General features: G+C 34.9%; 1 protein-coding gene across 4 annotated transcripts in view; it reads left to right on the top strand.

Moving 5' to 3' along the window:
- LOC150100701 (sodium- and chloride-dependent glycine transporter 1-like) overlaps positions 1-22,817 on the top strand; it is a 285,409-nt gene that overhangs the window by 158,266 nt on the left and 104,326 nt on the right. For 3 of the 4 annotated variants that reach the window (XM_090402061.1, XM_090402060.1, XM_090402059.1), the window contains 2 exons: positions 3,399-3,597; positions 15,910-16,041. In XM_090402061.1, coding sequence (XP_090258187.1) covers positions 3,417-3,597; positions 15,910-16,041 — 313 coding nt within the window. In that variant the 5' untranslated portion in view covers positions 3,399-3,416. Of the gene's footprint in view, positions 1-3,398; positions 3,598-15,909; positions 16,095-22,817 lie in introns of those variants that run through there. The other variant, XM_090402062.1, reaches the window with a different exon arrangement.

The following is a 22,817-nucleotide window of genomic DNA, read 5'->3' as shown; positions in this document are numbered from 1 at the left end:
TTGGACTTCCTTCGTTAATAACGTGCCGCATTCTTGACGCCAAGTGGTGCACACAATGTTTACAAAATGCCACGTTGGAATGCATTTTTTATGTTATTGCCGCCTACGAAAGGTTGAATACCTGAAGTACACTAGTACCGTGGGTGGAATCAGAAGTTAGATGAAACGAGATCTTTGCTCTGGAAACCAAACATGGTTTTTATGTCACTTAATCCTCTAGTAAATAAGGTAGTGTTATTGCCGATCTGTGAAAGTTATCCACCAGCTAGTAGTATGCAATACAGCTACACCTATGCAATTTCCATTTTTACTTAGAAGTTAACATTATTTAGATGGCATACTTTTCTTTCTTTTTTTTTTTGCTGTATACACGTACTCATGACGCTTTGTGTTCTCAATATTCTAAGGATACCGTTATGGATCAGTGCTCGTGCATGAAAAGTAATCATTGACTGTGAAACCAACTCCAGATATCATACGTGATCTTAATTCACTTCTCCCGTCCTACTGTCATTAGACAGAGAAATTGTCACACTGTCCTGACGTTGTGTTTCGGTTCCTTATACACATATAGTCACAACAAAAAAAAATATGAGTTCGTTTATGCAATGACTAATTTTTTTTTTTAAATATCAATTGTTTGGAGATAAGCTTTCCAGGAAAAAAAAAAAATTAATTTTCCTTATATGTGATTAAACCCTTATCTTTAAGATAAATAATTTTGCCACATCAATACAAGTAATAAATAATAATGTCATAATAAAGTGAAATAATATTTATTTTTATTTTGTCTTATTTTTTTTACTTCTAGTAGCCCCATCATACAGTTGATCGCTTTCTCATTAGGTATGGAATTTTATGATTGCTTCTTTGTTTCCGTTTCGGTCAACGATTCGCCTCTTTTGATATTTGGAACGACACGAAAGTGCAACTTCATTAAATAATTGGAATTTTAACGTGATATAAAGACGATTGCTCATAATACTAAAAGGATGAGAGCAAAATAGTCAAAAGAGCGAAGTTAAACAAGGTTTGAATACGACAAATTAACCTACGCCTGGAGGGGGGGGGGTTATTGTATGCATCCTACGGATTATCTGTTGAGCAAAGGAAAATCATGGGTTTTGAGAATGAAGAACTCAATCACTTTTGTATTAGAACGACTAACTATAATAATAATAACAAAAATAAACTGGATCAACGTGTGTTTGAATATATAAACCAGTTCTCTCTAAATAGGAATTTAACCCTCCACCTCAACTAGAATTGTAACGAAATCTTCTATTAAAGCTTCTAGTTTAATTTGCTCAACGCCTTCTTTCCAAAATTTTATCTTTTCATCAATTAAAATTAATATTGTAATAACATACGTCTCACGCCTAACTTCTATAGTGCAACTGATGTGATGCACGCGGTGGTCTCCTGCTCATAATGTTTTGTCTGCAGTGTGCGCCAATGGAGAGGGACAGGGGAAAAGCCTTAATGGCCTTATGATTCAACTTGGTTAACTGCGGAAGTGTTGAATGATTTCGCATAATAATGCTGCTTTATAATTGCTTATTCAACCCAATCGATTCCCTTAGTGATCATTCTCAAATTATGCCATTTTTGGAACCTTCTGATCATTTCTGCCAATAGCTGTGCTAGCTTCAGACTTCTCTTTTCTCCATGTCTCAAATAAGTTACGTTTAAAATAAATAAATTACATTTCCAAAAATCTTTGGCTAGGTGGAAAATAATAGTGAAAACAACATAACATACAACGACAAAAACATCGCGTATGTTTAGCAAAATTTGTCTGGCAATTTCTTTGATTCTTGATTTTAAAAAATTAAATTAGATTTAAAACAAAATGTATCTGTTTTTTTTTTTTTTGTGTGTGCGTGCGTGTGATACTGGAATCATTTCCATATTTTATTTATTTAATCTCAGCTTTTGATAGCAGTAAGATATTACAGAAAGTGCTGGATATATTGATACCTACTGTGTTACATAAACAAGCTCTTCCAATGGATATCTTCAAACAACGGCATCAGTGCACGAGAGATTGTGACATCACAGTTTTTTAACGTCATCATGCATTGACGCATTCGCTAGAACGCAAAGTGAACTTTCGCGTCTCATGCTACGCAGTCTAGAAAGTGCACGTCAGCTAGCAAATTGAAGCTTGTAGCTGACACACGCACGCACACATGAACATATGTTTTAAATAGCATTGGATATTGGATATGTTATATTTGATTATATATATATAATCAATATACTCGTATATATATGTATATGTACATATATATACTGTATATACGATTTCTTAAAACAATAAATCATATATAACACCAATATGTAGTTACTGAATGACATAGCCCTAAGCGATCATTAGTCATCAGAAAGGCATGCAGTGACCAAGAAAGGAAATTTCGGTCAAACTTGAAAGACAGAAAAAGAGAAAAAAAAATGTAAATATTGGAATAATTAACTCAAAATGAGAATGATAAGGTCACAAAATACCAATGCCTGCTCTTTTATTTATTTATATAAACTAACATAAAATAATTCTATGATAAGTCAACAATAGACATGTACTTCAACTCTGTGATTTCGTTTTGTCTATTATTGTTGCAAATTTAGTACATGATATCCAGTTATTAAAATTTGATTCATATCAAATTTTGATTCAATAAAGATCTGCACAGATGGCTCCAAAATTCCAAATGGCAATTCTGGGAGTGGCGTACTCATCTATGGCTCTCATAATATAGAACTAAAAACAACTAACAGTATTGGATGCAGCTCATACCATGCAGAATTAATAGCAATTAACACAGCACTGCAATATTTGGACAAACAAAACCCGAAGGAGTTTATATTTTTCACAGATTCCTTAGCAGCCCTTCAAGCTATTAAGAACTGCTACACTAGCCATCAAGAAATACTTAGAGACATAGCAAAAAACATAAAAAACTGCAGATGAAGTAGCAAAAATGGCCGCAACATCAAGTGATACCACAGATTTCGATCTTGTTAAAACCACCCAAAAAGAAAACATAAAAAGAACAATTCTTCAGGACATGACTCACCACTGGTACTTAGCAGAAAATCCAGGAGCTACCATCAACTCCCAAGTTTAATCGCAGTGCCACTACCATGATCTCTCGCCTCAAGACCGGCCACACAAGACCAATCAAGTTTAGCAATGGCATAAAAGTCTTCCCCACCTGCAAAATCTGTAACATCGAGGAAGCATCACCGCATTTGCTAAACTGACTTCTATGATCTGGTGTAATAATACCATGGGATAATAAAAAATAATAAAAAAAAATTTGATTTTATAAAATTTATTACACAACTAATTGGTTTTTATATAGCTTTTCATGTTAGTTTTTTGTTTGTTTTGTTAGGAAAACCGATCTGTAGCAATGCCACCTCCACAGTTAGATATTCCAGAGGTGGTGATCACAAAATCTCAAGATATAGATGAAAATAAAGAGAGGGGTAACTGGTCCAGTGGTGTGGAGTTTCTTCTATCGTGTCTTAGTTATGCTGTCGGACTTGGCAACATATGGCGTTTCCCTTATTTGTGTTACAGGAACGGAGGAGGTAAGAAAATATTGATAATTAAAATTTAATTCATATTACTTTCACAGCTCTAATTTTTAAAATCTTAAGATCGTATGTTACACAGTATATCGTTTTAACAAGCAACGTCGTCTTGTTAACGTCAAAGGCAACATGAATGAACGGCTAACTGGGCTATACGTGCTCTACTGCGAGTACAGTCAACACAACTTTATGCTAATCAGTAGTATCTATAGTATTGCGCATGTGCTGAATGCAGGCTGATTACTAAAGAAGCAAAGGTATGCAATTTGTAACATTTCTCACATTATAAATTATTAACCGTTTCATGTTGTTCATTGCTCCCGATGTAAAGTTTTTATTCCCCCCCCCCCCCACACACATACACACTCATTTCAGTTCATAAGGAATTTTCTATGGACAAAAAAAAATTGAAATTTGGAAACAGGCTTTTTTCTACACGGTACAATGGCATTGTTTATTTATTTATTTATTTACTTAGTAGGTATCCAGGATCTTTTCAGTTCTTGCAGTTCAAACTCCCTGATATTTTCTATGGGGGAAAGATTTCAAATTTAAAACAGTTCTCTCCAGGGGCGGCTCGTGCGTAGGCACTACGGAACTGCAGCATTCCCAGTGTTTCTCAATATATAAATATATTTATTAATCTATTAATATTTACTTGTAATATTTAATTTTATCATCGACAATCCTATACAATTCTCTTATTTTCTATAAAAAATAATAAAAATCCATCTTGTTGCACTTAGGAGGGCGCTAGCAGCACTGTGTTTATCACAGTGTCATATTGCTACGCGCGCAAGCATATGCACGTCATAGTGAGATGAGAGCTATTAGCGTAATGCGGCACTGTCCGTCACGCAGTTCCACTGTTGTTTATGTGCAGTTTGCGCCAGTAGTAGAGTGTTTGTAGTGCTTATCGTGTTTACTCCGTCTCTTTAAATATTTGGACATTACAATTAAAGACATAACATTTCTCATAGTTTTTATTTCAGAACATTGGGGTTATGATAATGGATTTTATTTTTAAGTAATTTTGAATTATACTAAACTGCATAATTTTATCGATAATAAGCAACATTTTTTCATGAAACAAAACAAGAAGAATATATTTTATTTTTGAGTAATTTTGAATTATACCAAACTGTATAATTTTACCGATAATAAACAATATTTTTTCATGTTTAATTCTCTCCTCTAACGTGATTTGCTCTGTGAAGGGAAAAATCGGCAGTTACTTCCCTGATACGCAGATTGGGTCATTTCCGATTCTTCTAAATCCTTCTCTATTAAGATTTATTATATGCAGATGATACAAAATTCAATGGTGAGATAAGGGACCTATCTAATACAAAATTCTTGCAAGCTAACTATAGCAGACTAATTCTATGGAAATAAGTATCACTTTAATGTTTTTAAGGGTAAGGTAATGTATTTTGGACTGAAGACATTACAAGCTGAGGAAGTATTGTATTAATGAGTATTTTGCTACAAGTGATTGATGAAGTTATAGGGATAATGTCGCACAATAAGTTAAATAACCTACAATATTGCAAAAAACAAACGTATAGGAATGAGGAAATTATTTCTTATTCCCCCACTTTACAAAGCCTTGATATGACCACATCTGGGCTATTGTGTTCAGATATGGTACATGGGGTCTATGAAGATGAGGAAACAGTTAACACCGGCTAGCCAAGGTCATATCTGGCTTCGGGAACTGCATATGAAGACAGGCTGAAGGAGCGTGGCCTTCAAAGTTTGAGAAATAGAAGAAGAAAAGTATATATGACAAAAAAAAAAAAAAGCATATTAGTAAGGCATAGCAAGGGGATCTTACAATATAGATACAGGGGAAATTTTGTAACTTGTGGCAGGTGTTTGTGGGGGAATGAACTAGGAGTCATCCCTGGAAGTGGCGTAATGGTAGTCAGAAAGCATGGGGGCCAGATCTTTTTTCTTGGTATGTGGTAAGCGAATGGAATAAGCTGCCAGTGGATCTTTGACTTCTTGGAAGTGTCTATATAATAATAATAAGAAGAAGAATGTTTCAGGGGAAAAAAAATTCAGGCTCAGCAATCATAGAAAAATAAGCAATACAAAGAATTTCATGAAAATTCAAATATCGAGCAAAATACACTGACACAAATAAAAAAAAACACTTCGCTTAAAAAAAGAATGCTAAGTAACGACGTTAATGATATGAAGTTAAGTACCAAACTTCGGTAATTTCGAAAATTTTATTACGTGTAGAGTAGATATATAACTTGGAAGCTCTGCGTTCTAGATAACCGAGGCAAAGACTTCTAAAGAAGTTATAACTTCGAAGTCCTTCTTGGTGTTTAAACTCATAGCAGTAATTTTAAGCTTTTTTTTTTTTGTCTTCTTACGTGAAGTGTTTTTATTGATTATTTTTTGCTTGAATAAAACTCGGTGACGATATAATGTTGGCACGTGTGCGTAATTACTTATTTTGTCATAATGAAAATCTTATCCGGATCACAATAAACTATAGTTTATACTTTCATGTATACCATCCCAATGTTAATTATTTTTTCCTCCACTTCACTGCTCAGGCTATAAATAATAATTATTTCCCCTCAACAAGTCATTTGCTGATGTTCCATATTCCTACCGGTCATTTTCTTTCACTTTTAACGTTATTCAGCCTCTTTTTTAAATATATTTTCTTCCTACTTTGTGACGATCCCATAATTTATTTATTTACGGATTTTCCCTTTATTTATTATATACCGAATAGCCAACATTTCACATAATATTATATAATAATAATAATAATAATAATAATAATAATAATAATAATAATAATAATAATAATAATCGTATGTCAAATCAAAACGTGATTAGTCTCTGCACAACGGCCTAACAAAAGAAAAAATAAATAAATGAAGACACAAACTCACTTTCCCCGATATATATCTTTTGGAACTACCTTCGACAGCTCTTGAGATTATTTTCATCTTAATCCACTAATAATAGGTTGACCGATGCCATCTTGTCCATCTGAAATAAAACAGAAGGTATAAAAAGCACATAGAAAGTAGGCCAATGCTGATATTTTAACCGATTCGTATAGTTTGGGAGTTTATAGTTTATTGTTGCAAACAATATTCATTTTTAATTTATGATTATTACTGGCCTGCTTCTTCCAGGAAATCATAGAACAAAACGTCCTGAAAACTTCGTAAAACTAGCTTCAGTTGTAGCATGATGTGTTCCTCTAGATTAGATTTTCCTAGTGGAGGCGCTAGTAGTCTCTAACGAGATGGCATCGAACAAGTTAGACTTGACTATATATCCATCATCAACGCAAAAAAGTCAAAAATTAGAATACTGTACTTATGTTCTACAAATCAAGCTCAAAGTTAAGGAAAATAATCTCTTAACCAGATATTTCAAGATAATCTCAAGCTCATAATAATAATTTCGAGAATCACATCGAAACAGAGAATTTGATAGGAAATTAAGGAAGCCCACTTTTCCCGTTAATTAATCCGTGAGTGTGTTAAAAGTATATAAAGTATATATATTTTATATATATACTTTATATATATTTTATATATATACTTTATATATATATATATATATATATATATATATATATATATATATATATATATATATATATATATATATATATATTAGGGTTACCAAGTAATTTTATAAATAAACTTCGTTATTTTACTCCTAATCCCAAGTAAGCAAACAGTTAAGTTTCCGCCTGAACGTAGTTCAAGTCTAAAGGTGGTGCAACACCATCTTTAGACTCATTGTAAAGCTCTGATTGTAAAGCTCTGAGCAACTCATTGTAAAGCTCTGATCACTATTCTTAGTATTTTCCATAATGTAAAGCACATCTCACTAAGAGATGTATACTGCAATACATTATGGGTGGAGTCACTACCCAGACCGGTAGAGACCCCACTACTTTTTTTTTTATTGCTATATTCTATATATTTGTTGCTATATGTTTTTTTTTTAAGTTGCTACAAGCTGTTTTTATTTTGAATAAGAATCTCTGGAAGAGATATAGATGTAAATAAGTTTTTTTTTTTACCTTGAGAATAATGTATATTAGGGTTACCAAGTAATTTTATAAACTTGGTTATTTTACTCTTAATCCCAAGTAAGCAAACAGTTAAGTTAGCGCCTGAACGTAGTTCAAGTCTAAAGGTGGTGCAACACCAGGGCAACTCATTGTAAAGGTGGACAAAGCTCTGATCACTATTCTTAGTATTTTCCATAATGTAAAGCACTTCTCACTAAGAGATGTATACTGCAATACATTATTATGGGTGGGGTCACTACCCAGACCGGTTTCAACCTTTTTTGAGGTCTCCTCAGTGAGTAGCTTTACATTATGGAAAATACTAAGAATAGTGATCAGAGCTTTAACCACCTTTACAATGAGTTGCCCTGGTGTTGCACCACCTTTAGACTTGAACTACGTTCAGGCGCCAACTTAACTGTTTGCTTACTTGGGATTAAGAGTAAAATAACCAAGTTTATAAAATTACTTGGTAACCCTAATATACATTATTCTCAAGGTAAAAAAAAAAAACTTATTTACATCTATATCTCTTCCAGAGATTCTTATTCAAAATAAAAACAGCTTGTAGCAACTTAAAAAAAAAACATATAGCAACAAATATATAGAATATTGCAATAAAAAAAAAGTAGTGGGGTCTCTACCGGTCTGGGTAGTGACTCCACCCATAATGTATTGCAGTATACATCTCTTAGTGAGATGTGCTTTACATTATGGAAAATACTAAGAATAGTGATCAGAGCTTTACAATGAGTTGCTCAGAGCTTTACAATCAGAGCTTTACAATGAGTCTAAAGGTGGTGTTGCACCACCTTTAGACTTGAACTACGTTCAGGCGCAAACTTAACTGTTTGCTTACTTGGGATTAGGAGTAAAATAACCAAGTTTATAAAATTACTTGGTAACTCTAATATACATTATTCCCAAGGTAAAAAAAAAAAGTTTATTTATAAAATTACTTGGTAACTCTAATATATATGTATAACCCTCCTATATACCGTATATATATATATATATATATATATATATATATATATATATATATATATATATATATATATATGTTAATACAACGTTTTTTTGTGTCAATTATGTATTGCATTTTTGCCTATAATTCTCAGTTTTTTGTAGCTTCAATTTTTATTATTGTGTTCTACCGTTAGTGGATACCTGATGAAGGCTGTAAAAGGCTGACACTAGTTGTATCAATTTCATTAAAACTTAATATTTTATCTCGGTTTAAAGTCATTAAATATCAATTTTAAAATGTATCATAACAACCGAGTAGAAGTTCAGGAATACACACACACACACACACACACACACACACACATATATATATGTGTGTGTGTGTGTGTAAGATAATTCAGAAACTCTCCTCTAGAGGAGAACAAATGGAACTTTTTCAAAACACTTCCAGTCTCCAACAAGCAAGGTTAGCGATCTCACAAATTCATTTTGCACCTAAAGACATTTCCAAACATCCATGCCCACACAGTGGGATTCGAGCCCCAAGTCTGGTTGCAGAACGGAAAACTCTCTACTTTGCCAACCAATTGGGTATTATGTTGTCATTAATTATCATTGTTGCAGTGAATGTGGGAGGAGGATTATCATAGTCACTAAAAATAAACTCCATAAAAATTGAAGCGAGTGTTGGCTACAAAACGAAAAACTAATGGATTTTCAATATTGATATAATAAATTTCCTTTAATATAACAACAGTTTCGTATTATTACACCAACACTAATATAATAACGTGGATAATGGATCGGTCTATGTTCGAGACAACGTCAAAGCAAGAACAACGTTCTTGCTTTGAATTGGAAGATGGGAATCCCATCTTCCTACTTTGAGTTGGAAGATGGAATTTTAGCAACAGTTAGCACGGAGGAGGAGGAAATCATGCCACTAGTAAATAAATAACTAAAACAAAATAAAAACGTTCATCAAAAAAGTTGAACGGGTGTATATTATTTCGTAAGAAATATAGACTTTTTGCCACATCCAGATGGAACCATTATAACATCACCCAAAAATGAAGCTCATTTCCTGGCATCGATCTTCACCTCTCATTTCCACACAGATGACAAGCAACTCACTTTCGACTATACAGAGCAATAGCTCATTGAGTATCTCCTTCGATCGTTTGCCAGAAAGAAAGTTCCCATACTCAGCTAATAGACATGCTTGAAAAAAACTGAAACTTTAATCACCATTTCAGCTTTTTTTTTTATCACTTTTTATCTATTTTGAGTGTTTACTGCGAACCGGCTGTGTCCATACATGAAGACTTCATTCGACAGAATGTAGGATTCACATATGAAGTGGCATCCATGAATGATAATGGTTGTTCGAGAAGTTTAATCGTCATAAAACTCGAAATATGCCAAATGAATCGTTCACATGACTGTTTGTTAATGCTGCAAACACTTTCATTCTCCCTATTACTGAAATCCTGTAACATTTAACGAAATCATCTGTAACGTAAGTTTCTTCAGCAATTGATCACTGGAGTGGGAGATCAGTAGTCTCGTAATCTGTATTGGTCTAGTTATCTGTCTTGTGAATTAGCATCCTGGTGTGTGATCTCATTAGATTTGCTTCCAGGTTGCTTTATATATATATATATATATATATTTCATCTGTTTAGAATTTTAGGACACTCAAAACTAGCTCCTCTGTCACATCCCTTGATCGAAATGTGTTCACAAAAGTAACCTTGGTTGAAATATGTCCACATCTGTAGATTAAGAATCTGTGAATGTTAGGTTAGTTTTTTTTAACTCTCATGGTAGAATGAGATAATGAAAGAAAGTAGATACAAAATATTTATCGTCGTTTATGAAGTATACACGAATGGAAATATTCTCATATGATATTGTTTCCCGCTGTGATAGCATTTGAAATCATGGTAATATGCTTCACACACACACACACACACACACACACACACACACACACACACACACACACACACACACACACACACACACACACTTGCGTCAGAGTTCAACAGCTCCTTTGGTATATCAGCGATGCCCTTAGATTGAAAAGACCAAGTTATTTTATAGGATAGCGAATTAGTCGATACCATGCGGGGGATCGAAAAGTTTCCCCCTTCCGGAAAAATCTGCCTTGTCTTTCATCCCTCAAAACAAGCAGATACACGAAAAGAACAGACAGCAAAGGTTGATCGATTGGTAGAGCCTCTGCTACTAAGGGCTCCATCAAAAAATTCGCAAGTTTGAGCGCGGTTAGTAGTTGGAAGGGGATCAATCGCTCGATACTGTTGGCACACTCTCCCTCGATGAGTATTTGGACTCCCCGGAGGTATCACATAATAATAATAATAATAATAATAAGTCACTAGCTTCATAGTCTTTGTTGCTTCTGAATTCCAAGCAACATTACCTCATAATCTTAGCTACGTTGGCAAAATTGAAATTACTGAACATCCTGATACATCTCATTGTGACGGCCTTCCACTGAAAAATGAAAAGAACTTTCATCTATCTGCTTTGTCAGTACATTATACCAGTGAGCCAAGAGAATAGTGTACCCACTCTAACCAACAAGCTGTCGGTTGGAATTACACCTCGGGCATAAATGTTTATGATAGTCTTAAAGTGGTTGGTGAACTTCATTGTGACCACCGCTCGACTTATTGGAGTCCTGAAGTGAAGGATTAAAATAATTCCAATGTTTAGTTTCTAGAGAAGGATTTCTGGATTATCTAACTTCCCCCCCTCCTCGCGATGGTAATAGTGATATATCATAAGTATAACCTTTAGTGTGTGGGAATTACATTTAAAAGAACGAAAAATATTGGTGATTCACAGATGATCGATTTTTTTTTTATGTAAGGTTGAAGGACATCATATATAAGGTCAAGAACTCACTATGTTTGTTCTTCACAACATGAATGAGGTATAAAATGGAATAATTACAAATTAAAAGGGCAGCAGGGCAATATGCGAACGAGTATTGCTACTTTCTTAAGGTTTATCCTATGCAATAGATACCATGCCCATCGCAACCTTGTAGAAAGTGTGGAATTATCATATCAACCATGACGTGGTTAAACACAAAACACGAATGTGATTGAAATAGAATTAAGATATCATTGAAATAGTTTGAATAGTAATACTTGATGGATGATACATCCATGATGGTGGGAAATATAGTGCGGATAAAGGGATCTTGCTCTCTATAAACGTAGATAAAGTTAAACTGGCCTCACCTACTCTCTACAAGGGATTAATAGGCATTAGCGGATTTTTTTTTTTTAAGTAAGGTAATTCAGGTGCCTTGTGGACCACCTGAAGAAAGTCTGTTCAAAGTTCAATTGTAGTCCTAGTGGAACTTGTTCTAAGCTTTTCTGCAACCAGCTCCCGAGTTAATTAATATCTGGCGCAGGCAAGTAGGATTTTCCTTGAAACTCAGGTTTTTAACACCGCATCTCCAAAAAAAAACAACCGTAAAACTCACAGTATTACAGACATTAATGTTAGGATTTAAAGAAGCGTTGCCTATTGTACTCTTCCCCCCCTCTCTCTTGAAAATATTTTTTATTGATACTTTGGGCATGCTATCAGTAAAATTTTGAAGGATGGAGACTGACTGCCTAGTTGCCATCTTTCAAAAGTTACAAAGCAGCTCTGTCTGCTTCCTTTTGAATAGGCAGAGAGCCTTTAAAATCAAAAATCAGTTTCAAAATCAGATTTGATTTTTTGATACACAAGTAAAAAGTTATCATTGGATGAAGACTCAATAATTAGAGGTTATTAAGTTTGAAAGGATGGTGAAAGCATATTTTTTCTATACGAAATGTAGACATACAGTGGAGATTGCCAAATAGTATAAAATGAAAGTGAAAGTGAATGAGTGTAGCAATTGACTTCTTTGTTTGTCGATTGGTAGCGGCTCCATGTTTCCATCAACAGGCTCAAATCACGCTAAGGCTATGGAGCATTGCGAAAGTTTTTAAGTAGTAGATGTGTTTTTTCCCTATCACCTGGTGCGCGACCGCCATCTATTGGCGGCCTTAAGCTGTATGTTGTAGTCCCTAGAACAGGGTTAATTGGTTCTAACCTATAGCCATAGTAGTGAAAGTATAATATGCTTATAATATTTAATGGGTGGGATAAGCATAAAAAATACACCCAAATTATCAATGGTTATAAGAGCGATGTGAGAGAGAATATGAAATACGATTGTTTAAAGTAATAAACAGATAAGTGTGGTAAATAAAAATCTTGTGAACATTAGACCAAGATATGTTAACTTGATATAAACTGAGAAGAAGGGTTTGCTGTGATAGAGAATTGTTTGGTGCATCGGTTGCATTAAAAAACAAGATTCAGTGTCTGAGTTTAAAAGACTAACAAAAAAAAAGAAAGGTTAAGTATAACAATGGTCTTCATTTAAAAGATGCTTATTCAAACTGCACAGTTACATACCGTTAAGTGAAACTTTTGACATTCTATCGTACTGTGGCATGAACATTGGAAACGTCATTAGGGATAGTAAATGATTTTCACTGACTAGTGCAATAACCACCTTGCTCATTGGAGGACTGAAGCAGCTTAAAATGCACCACTTTTGTAGGTAAGATTGCCATAAAAAAAAAGAAATTGGTAGTTATACTGCTTCTATTGTTGTTTTGAATTATGGCTCAAGCAGCTAAGGCTGCGAAGCGAGTATATTGCATGTTAAATGCATGTATTCTTCTGGCTGATTTGTCTATTTGTAGGAAACAATTCCTCCAAATGAGACTAGCTGACTCATCTTCAGTTAAAAAGCTCATAAAATGTTCTTCTTGTCCTAGATGGGATCCAAACCAGGTCCAGCTACCCAAAGGGCATTGTTAATGCTAACTGAGATATGGAGGATAGGAATATATGCCGATGTACAATAATCAGGTGATGAGAATTATTAGGTTGTCAGCTAAAATCCTGCATAAATAGATTGTATAGACTGGGGATAGAGAACAATGCATGGAACGAAGAGAGATATTTATAGAATTATTAAGAAATAATTACTTTAGTCCATAGGCGTAGCTGGGGGGGGGGATCCATCCCGGGCGGCACTTTGAACCTTTTTGAACTTTTGCAGTTAATTCTAAAACACAATCTCAAGAACTCATTTCCAAATATTGTAATACTACTGCGAATTTTCCTCACAATTGCTGTAAGTGTTGCTAGTTGTGAGAGGAGTTTTTCTAAATAAAATTTATTAAAAATTACCTAAATTACTATGAAATAAACTTCGCCGATGTCATCGACGATTTTGCTAACAGAAAAGCAAGAAAACTAACATTTTAGAATGTTGAAATTAAAGTTTTACTTCAAAAATAAACATAGTGTTTTAATTTATTTCCCCATATGTCGTTTTGACTTTTTGTAGTATTTTTGGTGCGTATGGAGAGGGGCGGCAAACTCAGGGACCGCTCAAGGTGGCAAAAGCTTCAGCTACGTCACTGCTTCAGCCCAATCTTTAAAGGTACCTGTAGAATGACTATAAACTTGTATATATATAAACTATAGTCTTGTCACAGGTATGCCTATAAACAATAAATTACATGATAACCACAGTAACTAACTTAAATGAAATGAAAGTACAGGTATTTCGTACTGAAAATAACAGTACGTAGAAACAAGCAAATCAAAGAAACTGGAATACAAGGACATACAGCCGTCAGTGGTTTACCAATTAAAAACTGTTGCCGCGTGCTAGAAATTAATATTAATAAATAATATTATTAAAAACTATTTTTGATAGTTACATAAAATAAGAATCTCCCAAAGTTTTGGGAGATTAATAGTTTTTAATAATAAAAAAAAATCAACTAAACGCCTTTTATTCCCTAATAGGGAGTAGGCGAGGCCTTTATACCCTATCTAGCTTTTGGAGACTGAGTGGGTAGTTTTTAATAATATTTATTAATATTAATTTCTAGCACGCGGCAACAGTTTTTAATTGGTAAACCGACTGCTGTATGTACCTTGTATTCCTGTTTCTTTGATTTGCTTGGTTATGTGTACTGTGGTTATCGTGTAATTTATTGTTTATAATTACTTTAGGTAGAATGTGAGAGAGGATATGCCAGCGTTAAAAATATTAGATCTGGTGATAGCATCAGATAATGTGATAACAAGAATTGACCATTTTGTTTTAGATATGGAGAACGTGATTATACTTTCCTGATCTGAAATTGTCCAGAAACATGAATGTGTCTTTCTGTAGGTAGATGTATATGGCTACTACTAAGGAGCCAAGTGGTTAGCATATCTGCTTTCTAACCAAAAGGCTGCTGATGCGAATCCTGTGTAGGGCATGGATGTTTTGTGATTGTCTTTCATTCATTCAAATATATATACACTCTCCCAGTATGGAGTGGGTTACCATGGAAGGAAATCCAACCCTCCCCGAAGGGTTGATGTCTTCACCCAGCAGTGAGGAAGATAATGAACAAAATTATATATTTCAAGGACCAGAGGATGTACTGGGTTGTTCATCCTTTTCAAAATAATAATAGATGAACAATATTATTAAGCAAAAAATCTACCCCTCCTGCCCTTGCTAACTGCACTCTTAATTTCCTTGGAAGACCCTATAGTTTTCTCCACTAATTTTGTACTTACTGTTGTAGAGAGTAAATATGCACAAGCAAATGCAAAAATTGATAATAAAGTTGAAGTGTTGCAATGACAGATAATGTTTCGTCTTTAAGTTCAAGAAGCATCATCTGCCAATGCGTTTTTCCCTGAGAATCATTTTCCCACATACATTTTTAAAAAATGATCAGCATGCCTTTCATTTTCGTAAAATTAACTTGTTTTAGGAGACTTGAAAAATGTGTTATGGAATTTTCATAGGAGTGGGATCTGATTTTTTGTAAGTTAAATCTTTATCTACCAATATACCATGGAGTAGTGACAAAAAGTAGTGAATGAAATCCTCTGAAATAGGCATATTGGTATACCCTTCATTTTGGCATACTAATTTTTTAATAGAGCGATACCAACAGTTTGAGATGGAAAAGGTTCATTTCCTCTGGATGTCCCTCCCACATCTCGTATAAACTATGGCTTGTGACATAACATCATATAAATGTAATTTAATTTTCATAGTACTTAAATATCATGAAAATACTTGTAAGCATTCAAGTCTAAAATTATTTATATAATTTTCTGTTTAATTTAATATGATACTTGATATTCCCTTCTTTTTTTTATAGGGGCATTTTTAATTCCTTACGTTATCATGATGTCTTTTGTGGGATTACCACTATTTCTCATGGAGCTGTCTTTTGGCCAATATGCTAGCGAGGGGCCAGTTTCCATATGGAAAATATCACCACTCTTCCAGGGTACGTGGCCTCACAGATATTGACACATGTTGGAAAAACATTACTATACCTATGTAAGTAGAAAACTAAGTACTCTTAATTGTGTAATTGCAGATGTCTTGTTATTGAAGTGGCATTATTGGCAAGTTCAGAAAACAAAAGTCATTAGCAATTATAATCATATAATCATAAATTATGAATTATGATTATTCTGTTAATTTCTTCCTTAAAAAAAAAAAAAAAGATTTCTGCAAGCACATACCTGTAATGAAGAAGGAATCAATGGAAACTTGCTTTTAAGATCCTGTCTGGTTACATTTTGTTGATTAAATGGAGTAGTTATCGTTTACAGTTAATTTTTTTTTCAACATAATTTATTTATCGTATAAAGTTATGATTAAAACATTTTTTAGTTAATATTATTTATCACTAAAACTGGTGAGATACAAATATTTTGTATATATAAAATATTTATAACTGACTTCTCTTAGATTCTATGTAATGTGTGATCTGATTAGGTATTCTAGCTTAATTACAGTAATCCTCTGTATTATTGTTTATATAAGTCTGTATTGTCTTTACTGCTTCTTGAATTTCAACTCCTTGTTAACATTTACTTCCAAATTCCTTTCTTTTAGATTTTACAGGGCATCCCAACAATATAATACCCAATCCTCCATTTTTCAGTCCAGAACTTACTGTCAGTTAACTGAACTAATGTCTTTGCATCTATTTCTTTAAATGGGGAATGCTAGGTGAAGAGACACTACATCAAATTACATTCTTTATAACTCTTTCCAGTTTTGCACCGTTTCCCATTAAACTATTTACAAATATTATCACTTGCATACTAAACAGCAGTGGAAAGTTAGAATTACCATGTGCAGAACTCTTTGTCTCTCATATGCCGGCCTGGTTGGCCAAGTGGTCAGAGTGTCCGCTCTCCAGCCAAAAGGCTGTGGGTTTGAATCCTGTCGTGGGCATGGATGTTTATGATTGTCTGGAAAATGCTAGTGGTGATGATGGACGGTAGATGGCGTTGGTGTAGATGATGACGGTAGTTGCGGTTCGTTGTAATTGGTGGATTGTGTGGTGGAGTTGTAGAGTAAGTGCCCTCCCTCGATGAGTCTTTGGACTCCATGGAGGTGTTATGTAATAATAATAATAATAATATTTTACCTGCTAACATGCTACCTTCTTTCTCTCTCAGAAAGAAGATAGCATGTATCTTCAGTATCTAGTTATTGTATGGCATAGTTTTTTTTTAAGGCCTATTAAGATTAAATTTAACATCTTGCAAAACATTACATTTGTCAAATATATAACGACTTGTGGGAGGTCCATGTCAGATTAAATTACAATATCAATACCTGCAATATCTGTCATATTTTGCCTTGAAATCATTCACTGACAAAGCACACGAAACCTACTCTGGCAATCTTTTCTACTCATTCACCACTCTTGAAGCAAAAAATCTAGTCCTCACTCTCTTACTAACCACACACTCACTCAATTTCCATGGATGACCTCTAGTTTTCCTCACATTATTCATGTGCTGAAATATTTATAACAGACTTCTGAGTTGGATCAGTGACTGGCAGTCAGATAGATATCAGAAAGTTGTATATGTGAGTGCAGTATACCACAGGGATCAGTTTTGGAACCATTGTTGCTCAATTTGTATGTTAATGATATTGGGATGGGTTTAACTAGTGATATGCAGCTGTTTGCAGATGATGCAAAACTGGGGAGAATAATGCAGAGTCAAACAGATGTTATGGCCTTAGAAGAGGACTTGAATAGAATGACAAGGACTTGGAATTTAGGTGCCACAAGACATGAAAATGTCACATCGGATAATGGCAATGATGCGCAAGACTCTGACATGCAGAGATAGAGATGTTATAATGCCATTGTATAAGGGTCCAGAGAAAATTCACAAAGGTGGTCAGTGGGCTTTGGAATGTGGAGTATGAGGGCAAATTGAGAGAATGTAAGTTGCAAAGCCTTTTGAATAGGAGGAAGAGGGGGGGGTATGATTGAGACATATTATAAGCTAGTCAGGATTGTTTTCAGGTTGACATGGAAGAGATTTTTCATAGAATTGGAGAGGGGGTAAAACAAGAGGCCATCACTGGAAACTATATAAAGAGGGTATAAGCAGAGGAGTGAGGAGAAGATTTTTTGCATGTACAGTGGTTGGTGAGTGTGTTCTGAATGTAAATACATTGAATCAGTTTAAGGTATGTTGAATGAACATTGTATGCAATAGTGTGTACCTTCCATTATGAGTCTCTGACTCCATGAAGAGATGTTAATAATAATAATATTTCATCCACATCAATCCTATAATGTCTCTATCATATCTCTTCCATGTCAACCTGATAACTCCTGACTAGCTTATAATATGTCTCAATCAAAGCCCCCCCCCCTTCCTCCTATTCTAGAGGCTTTGCAACTTACATTCTCTCAATCTGTCCTCGTACTCCACATTCCAAAGACCACTGATCACCTTTGTGAATTTTCTCTGGACCCTTTCCAGCATATCCTCATCACAATGAAAACCTGGTGACCAAATCTGTGCACAATAATCCATATGAAGCCTGGTCAAGGCCTTATACAATGGCATTATAACCTCTCTATTTCTGCATGTCAGGGTCCACTGCATCATTGCCATTATCCGATGGGACATTTTCATGTCTTGTGGCCCTAAATTCCAGGTCCTTGTCAATCTATTCAAGTCCTCTTGTAAGGCCATAACATCCGTTTGAAATTCAAGGTGGGCTGTCTGATAGGTATCAGAGAGTTGTGTATGGTGGAGCAGTTTCAAGAAGGCAGAGGGTTACAAGTGGCATGCCACAGGGCTCAGTACTGGGACCTATATTGTAGGGAGATATTCAGTTATTTGCAGATGATGTGAAGCTGGGAAGGGTTATTAGTAATAGTGAAGATGTGGTAGCCCTGCAAGAGGATTTGAATAAGTTAGACAGATGGGGGGGTGTCAGTTTAATGCATCAAAATGTAAGGTCTTGAGGTTTGGGACACATCGATGAGACGCTGCATACTCTATTGAAGGAGCTATGCTGGAGGAAGTAGGGGAGATAAGAGATCTGGGGTTGATGATTGATAGAAACTTGAAATTCAGGTGACATATTGGAAAGGTGGTGAAAGTAACACAGAAGATTGCTACAATAATGAGAAGGACACTGACCTGCAGAGATAAATCATTCTGTTGTATAAGACCCTGATCAGACCACACTTAGACTATTGTTCTCAGATTTGGTTCCCAGGATTTGAAGGGGATAAGTTAACTGTGGAAAAGGTAAAAAGGCAGATAACAAAGATGGTTTCTGGACTGTACAATGTTAGTTATGAGGATCGGCTGAGGGAGTGTGGACTGCAGAGTTTGGTGTATAGAAGAAGGAGAGGTGATATGATTGAGACTTTTAAACTGTTGAGAGGTGGTTACAGGGTTGACACTGGTGAGTTCTTTTGCTTGGTTGAACAGCAGGAAGGAGTCATGACAAGGGGCCATCCCTGGAAATTACGAAAGGAAACTGTGAGAAAGAGGATGAGGAGTTGTTTCTTTGCATGGAGGGTGGTTGAACCATGGAATGCATTGCCTGATAGAGTGCTGAGAGCGAGAACGGTCAATGCATTTAAGGAGTGGTATTATAGACTTTGTGTTTCTTAGGAGGGATCTCCCTCGATGAATCTTGATAGACTTGTGTTTCTTCGAAAGGACCTCCCACGATGAGTCTTTTGATTCCATGGAGGCCTGAATAATAATAATAATAATAATATCTCCTCTTATCTACTGATCAGCCAGTTTCTGTAAACCACAAAACTTCAATCTCTCCTCATATGGAGCATCATGTAGTCCTGCCATTATCTTAGTTACTCACCTCTGAATCTGCTCCAACTCATACACATCTCCAAGAAACCCATGCAATCAGATCTGTGCACAATAATCCAGATGAGGACTTAACAAAGTGGACTTACAAGTCTTATAAAGTGGACTAATAACATTTTTCTGCAACATTTCAGTCACCAGAAATTCATCTTTGGTTCCTTTCCAATATATTCTCATCCCATTTGAAAACCTGTTAACCAAATCTGTATACAGTAAGTGGTGTGCTCCAGGTCTGTTTTGAGGCCATTATTGTTTAATTTGTATGTAAATGACATTGGAAGAGGCTTAAATGGTGATTATACAGTTGTTTGCAGATGATGTAAAGTTGAGATGAGGTATGAGAAGTAGAACAGATGTTGTGGCCCTGCAAGAGGACTTAAATAGACTGTCTAAATGGACAAGTGTGTGTGTGTGTGGACATCAGTTTAATATATCAAAGTATAAGGTTTTAAATTTTGAGATGGGAAGCAAAGATGGAATGCAGATTATAAGATTGGTGGAGATATCTTAGAGGAAGTGAAGGAGATGAAGTTCTGAGAGTGATGGTGTATAGGGACTTGAAATTTTGTTGACATTTTGCTAAAATTGTGAGAACAAACAGCATGGAATAAGGTTATGGAATGAGGCAAAGAATACTGAATGTAAAAGTAAGGATGTTATGATTCTATTGTATAGGTGCATATAGATTACTGTGCACAGATTTGGTCACCTGGGTTTCAAAAGGATAATGAGTTATTAGAAAGGATTCAGAGACAATTGACTAAGTCAATTTCTGGTCTCTGGAATGTGGAGCCTGAGGACAGATTGAGAAACTAGTGAAGAGGAAGGGGGGGGGGCATGATCAAGACATATAATTTGGTAAGGGGTAATTACCAGATTAATGTGGATGAGATTTTTCATAGCATTTATTGAGACGGGGGGGAGGGGAAGAACAGAAGTCATTCCTGGAAGATGTATAAGGTGGGGATGAGCAGGGAGATGAAGAGTAGATTTTTTTTTTTTGCATGGAGAGTAGTGGGTGACTGAAATGCATTGTCTGAAAGCGTGGTGCATGATGAACTTTGCATGTTAGAGTGGGACCTCCAGCAATGAGGCTCTTGACTCCATGGAGGTTTGATGATGGTAATAATAATAATAGTATCAGAACTGTCATCTACATAATCGAGGTCTTCCAGCTGTGATGAGATTCCATTTTATTTCTCTCCTTGTAACTTTTTTTTCATTATACAGTCAGAGTATATTAAAAAGTAGTCCAGACATTATATAACTCTCACTAGTCCTTTTTGCAAACTGTTCTGATGTTTGCTCTGCAGTGAACCCAACTTTTACTTTCTTTATACATTTCTTTTATTATTTTCTCACATTTATCACTATCAGAAATTACATAGCTTTTTGCAGAAACTCAGGTACTTGGTCCTGCAAAACAAGAAAATTAGCCAGAAGAACAAACACTGTTTACAGAAATAATACACTGGCCTTAGCCTCTGGTCATGATTTGAAACACTACCACCACCACCTGATCATCAATAAGTATCCATAAATGTGTCTCTGTCATACTGCCAAAAAATTTGGCAAACATGAGATGATACAATAAAATTGTAATGCCAGTATTAATCACATAGAACTACTTGATAGTAAAAAATATTTATTCAGACACTCAACTAGTTTTGTAAAATAACTATGTTTCACATCATCAGGAGATAATAGTGAGTAAAATAAAAAATTAAGCTATAAACAAGTAATGATCACAATGTAAATATTTGAAAAAGAGTGACTAACAATGGAATGTGAACTTGTGCTATGTTGGCATCTACATAGGATGGTCGATGGCATCATGCATGCACTGGATGTTTTATGAGAGAGGACCATGTCATTCCTTATTTCTTGTTCCATTGAATCTGAAACTTTAATCTATGTGGATCATTTCAATTTACTGCCACAATACTTCATGTTTGGTTTCCATTGTATGTGCTGCTAATCATAATTTGTTTTATTTTTTCCTCCATATTCTTGAAATGTTTGGACATGAGTATCTCTCTCAACCTGCCTGTCTGTCCTATATAATATAACCCACAGGTATATGTTATCTTGTAAAAACTCAGTCAGAATAATTTTACTCATAAAGCTCTTAATTGTATTACTAGTAAGTTTAACAGCAAGCTTATTATATATTAGGAGCACCCTGCTTAGTCTAACAGATAAGCTTAGGTGTTGAAGTTATTCATGACTTATTTTTAACGACAACCTCAAACAAACTATTTTATAAAAAGATGTTTATTAACTTGCTTATATTTTGCTGATTTTCAAATCATCATCTTCTTCAGAGCACAACACAGCATGTATATACAACTGTGAGTAAGTGAAACAGTACAATTATAATGGACAAAAGATCTAAGTCCTAATTTGTCATCCTCTAATGTTGTAAAAAAAAATGTATTACAGCTATGTGGAAGTTGCTCTTAAGATAACCATCTCCCAAATTTTTGGCAAATTAATGCAACTGTATTTGTTTCAGGTTAGGAGAATTCTTCAAAGCCATGGCTGACTCAAACAATAATCTTTTGGATCTGTAACGACTTCTAAATAGCACATTTGTTTTCTTCTATCTAATCCTGTGTGAAGACGTGTCCAAAGCATGGTCTGCCAGTCCTGACTTGCCATAATAATGGTAGCAAATGTATTTTTTATGTTCTTCCAGGCGGATATTAACAGATCTTCCTGTCTGCCCATAGTAGACCAGGTCACAGTCGCAAGGAACTTCATACACTCCATGGTATATTAGAGGGTGAAGTTTATCATTTTGATCAGAGTTTCTAATTTAACATGAGGTTTGAATGTGGTGCAAAGGCCATGTTTTTTTAGTACTTGGGCTATCTTTTCTTAT

Source organism: Typopeltis vanoorti, chromosome 12, assembly GCF_054136105.1.
Source record: "Typopeltis vanoorti isolate ZY-2024b chromosome 12, IOZ_Tvanoo_1.0, whole genome shotgun sequence".
Taxonomy (NCBI): Eukaryota; Metazoa; Arthropoda; class Arachnida; order Uropygi; family Thelyphonidae; genus Typopeltis; species Typopeltis vanoorti.
Note: the sequence above shows the minus strand (reverse complement) of the source record. Positions and strands in the feature narration are given on the sequence as shown.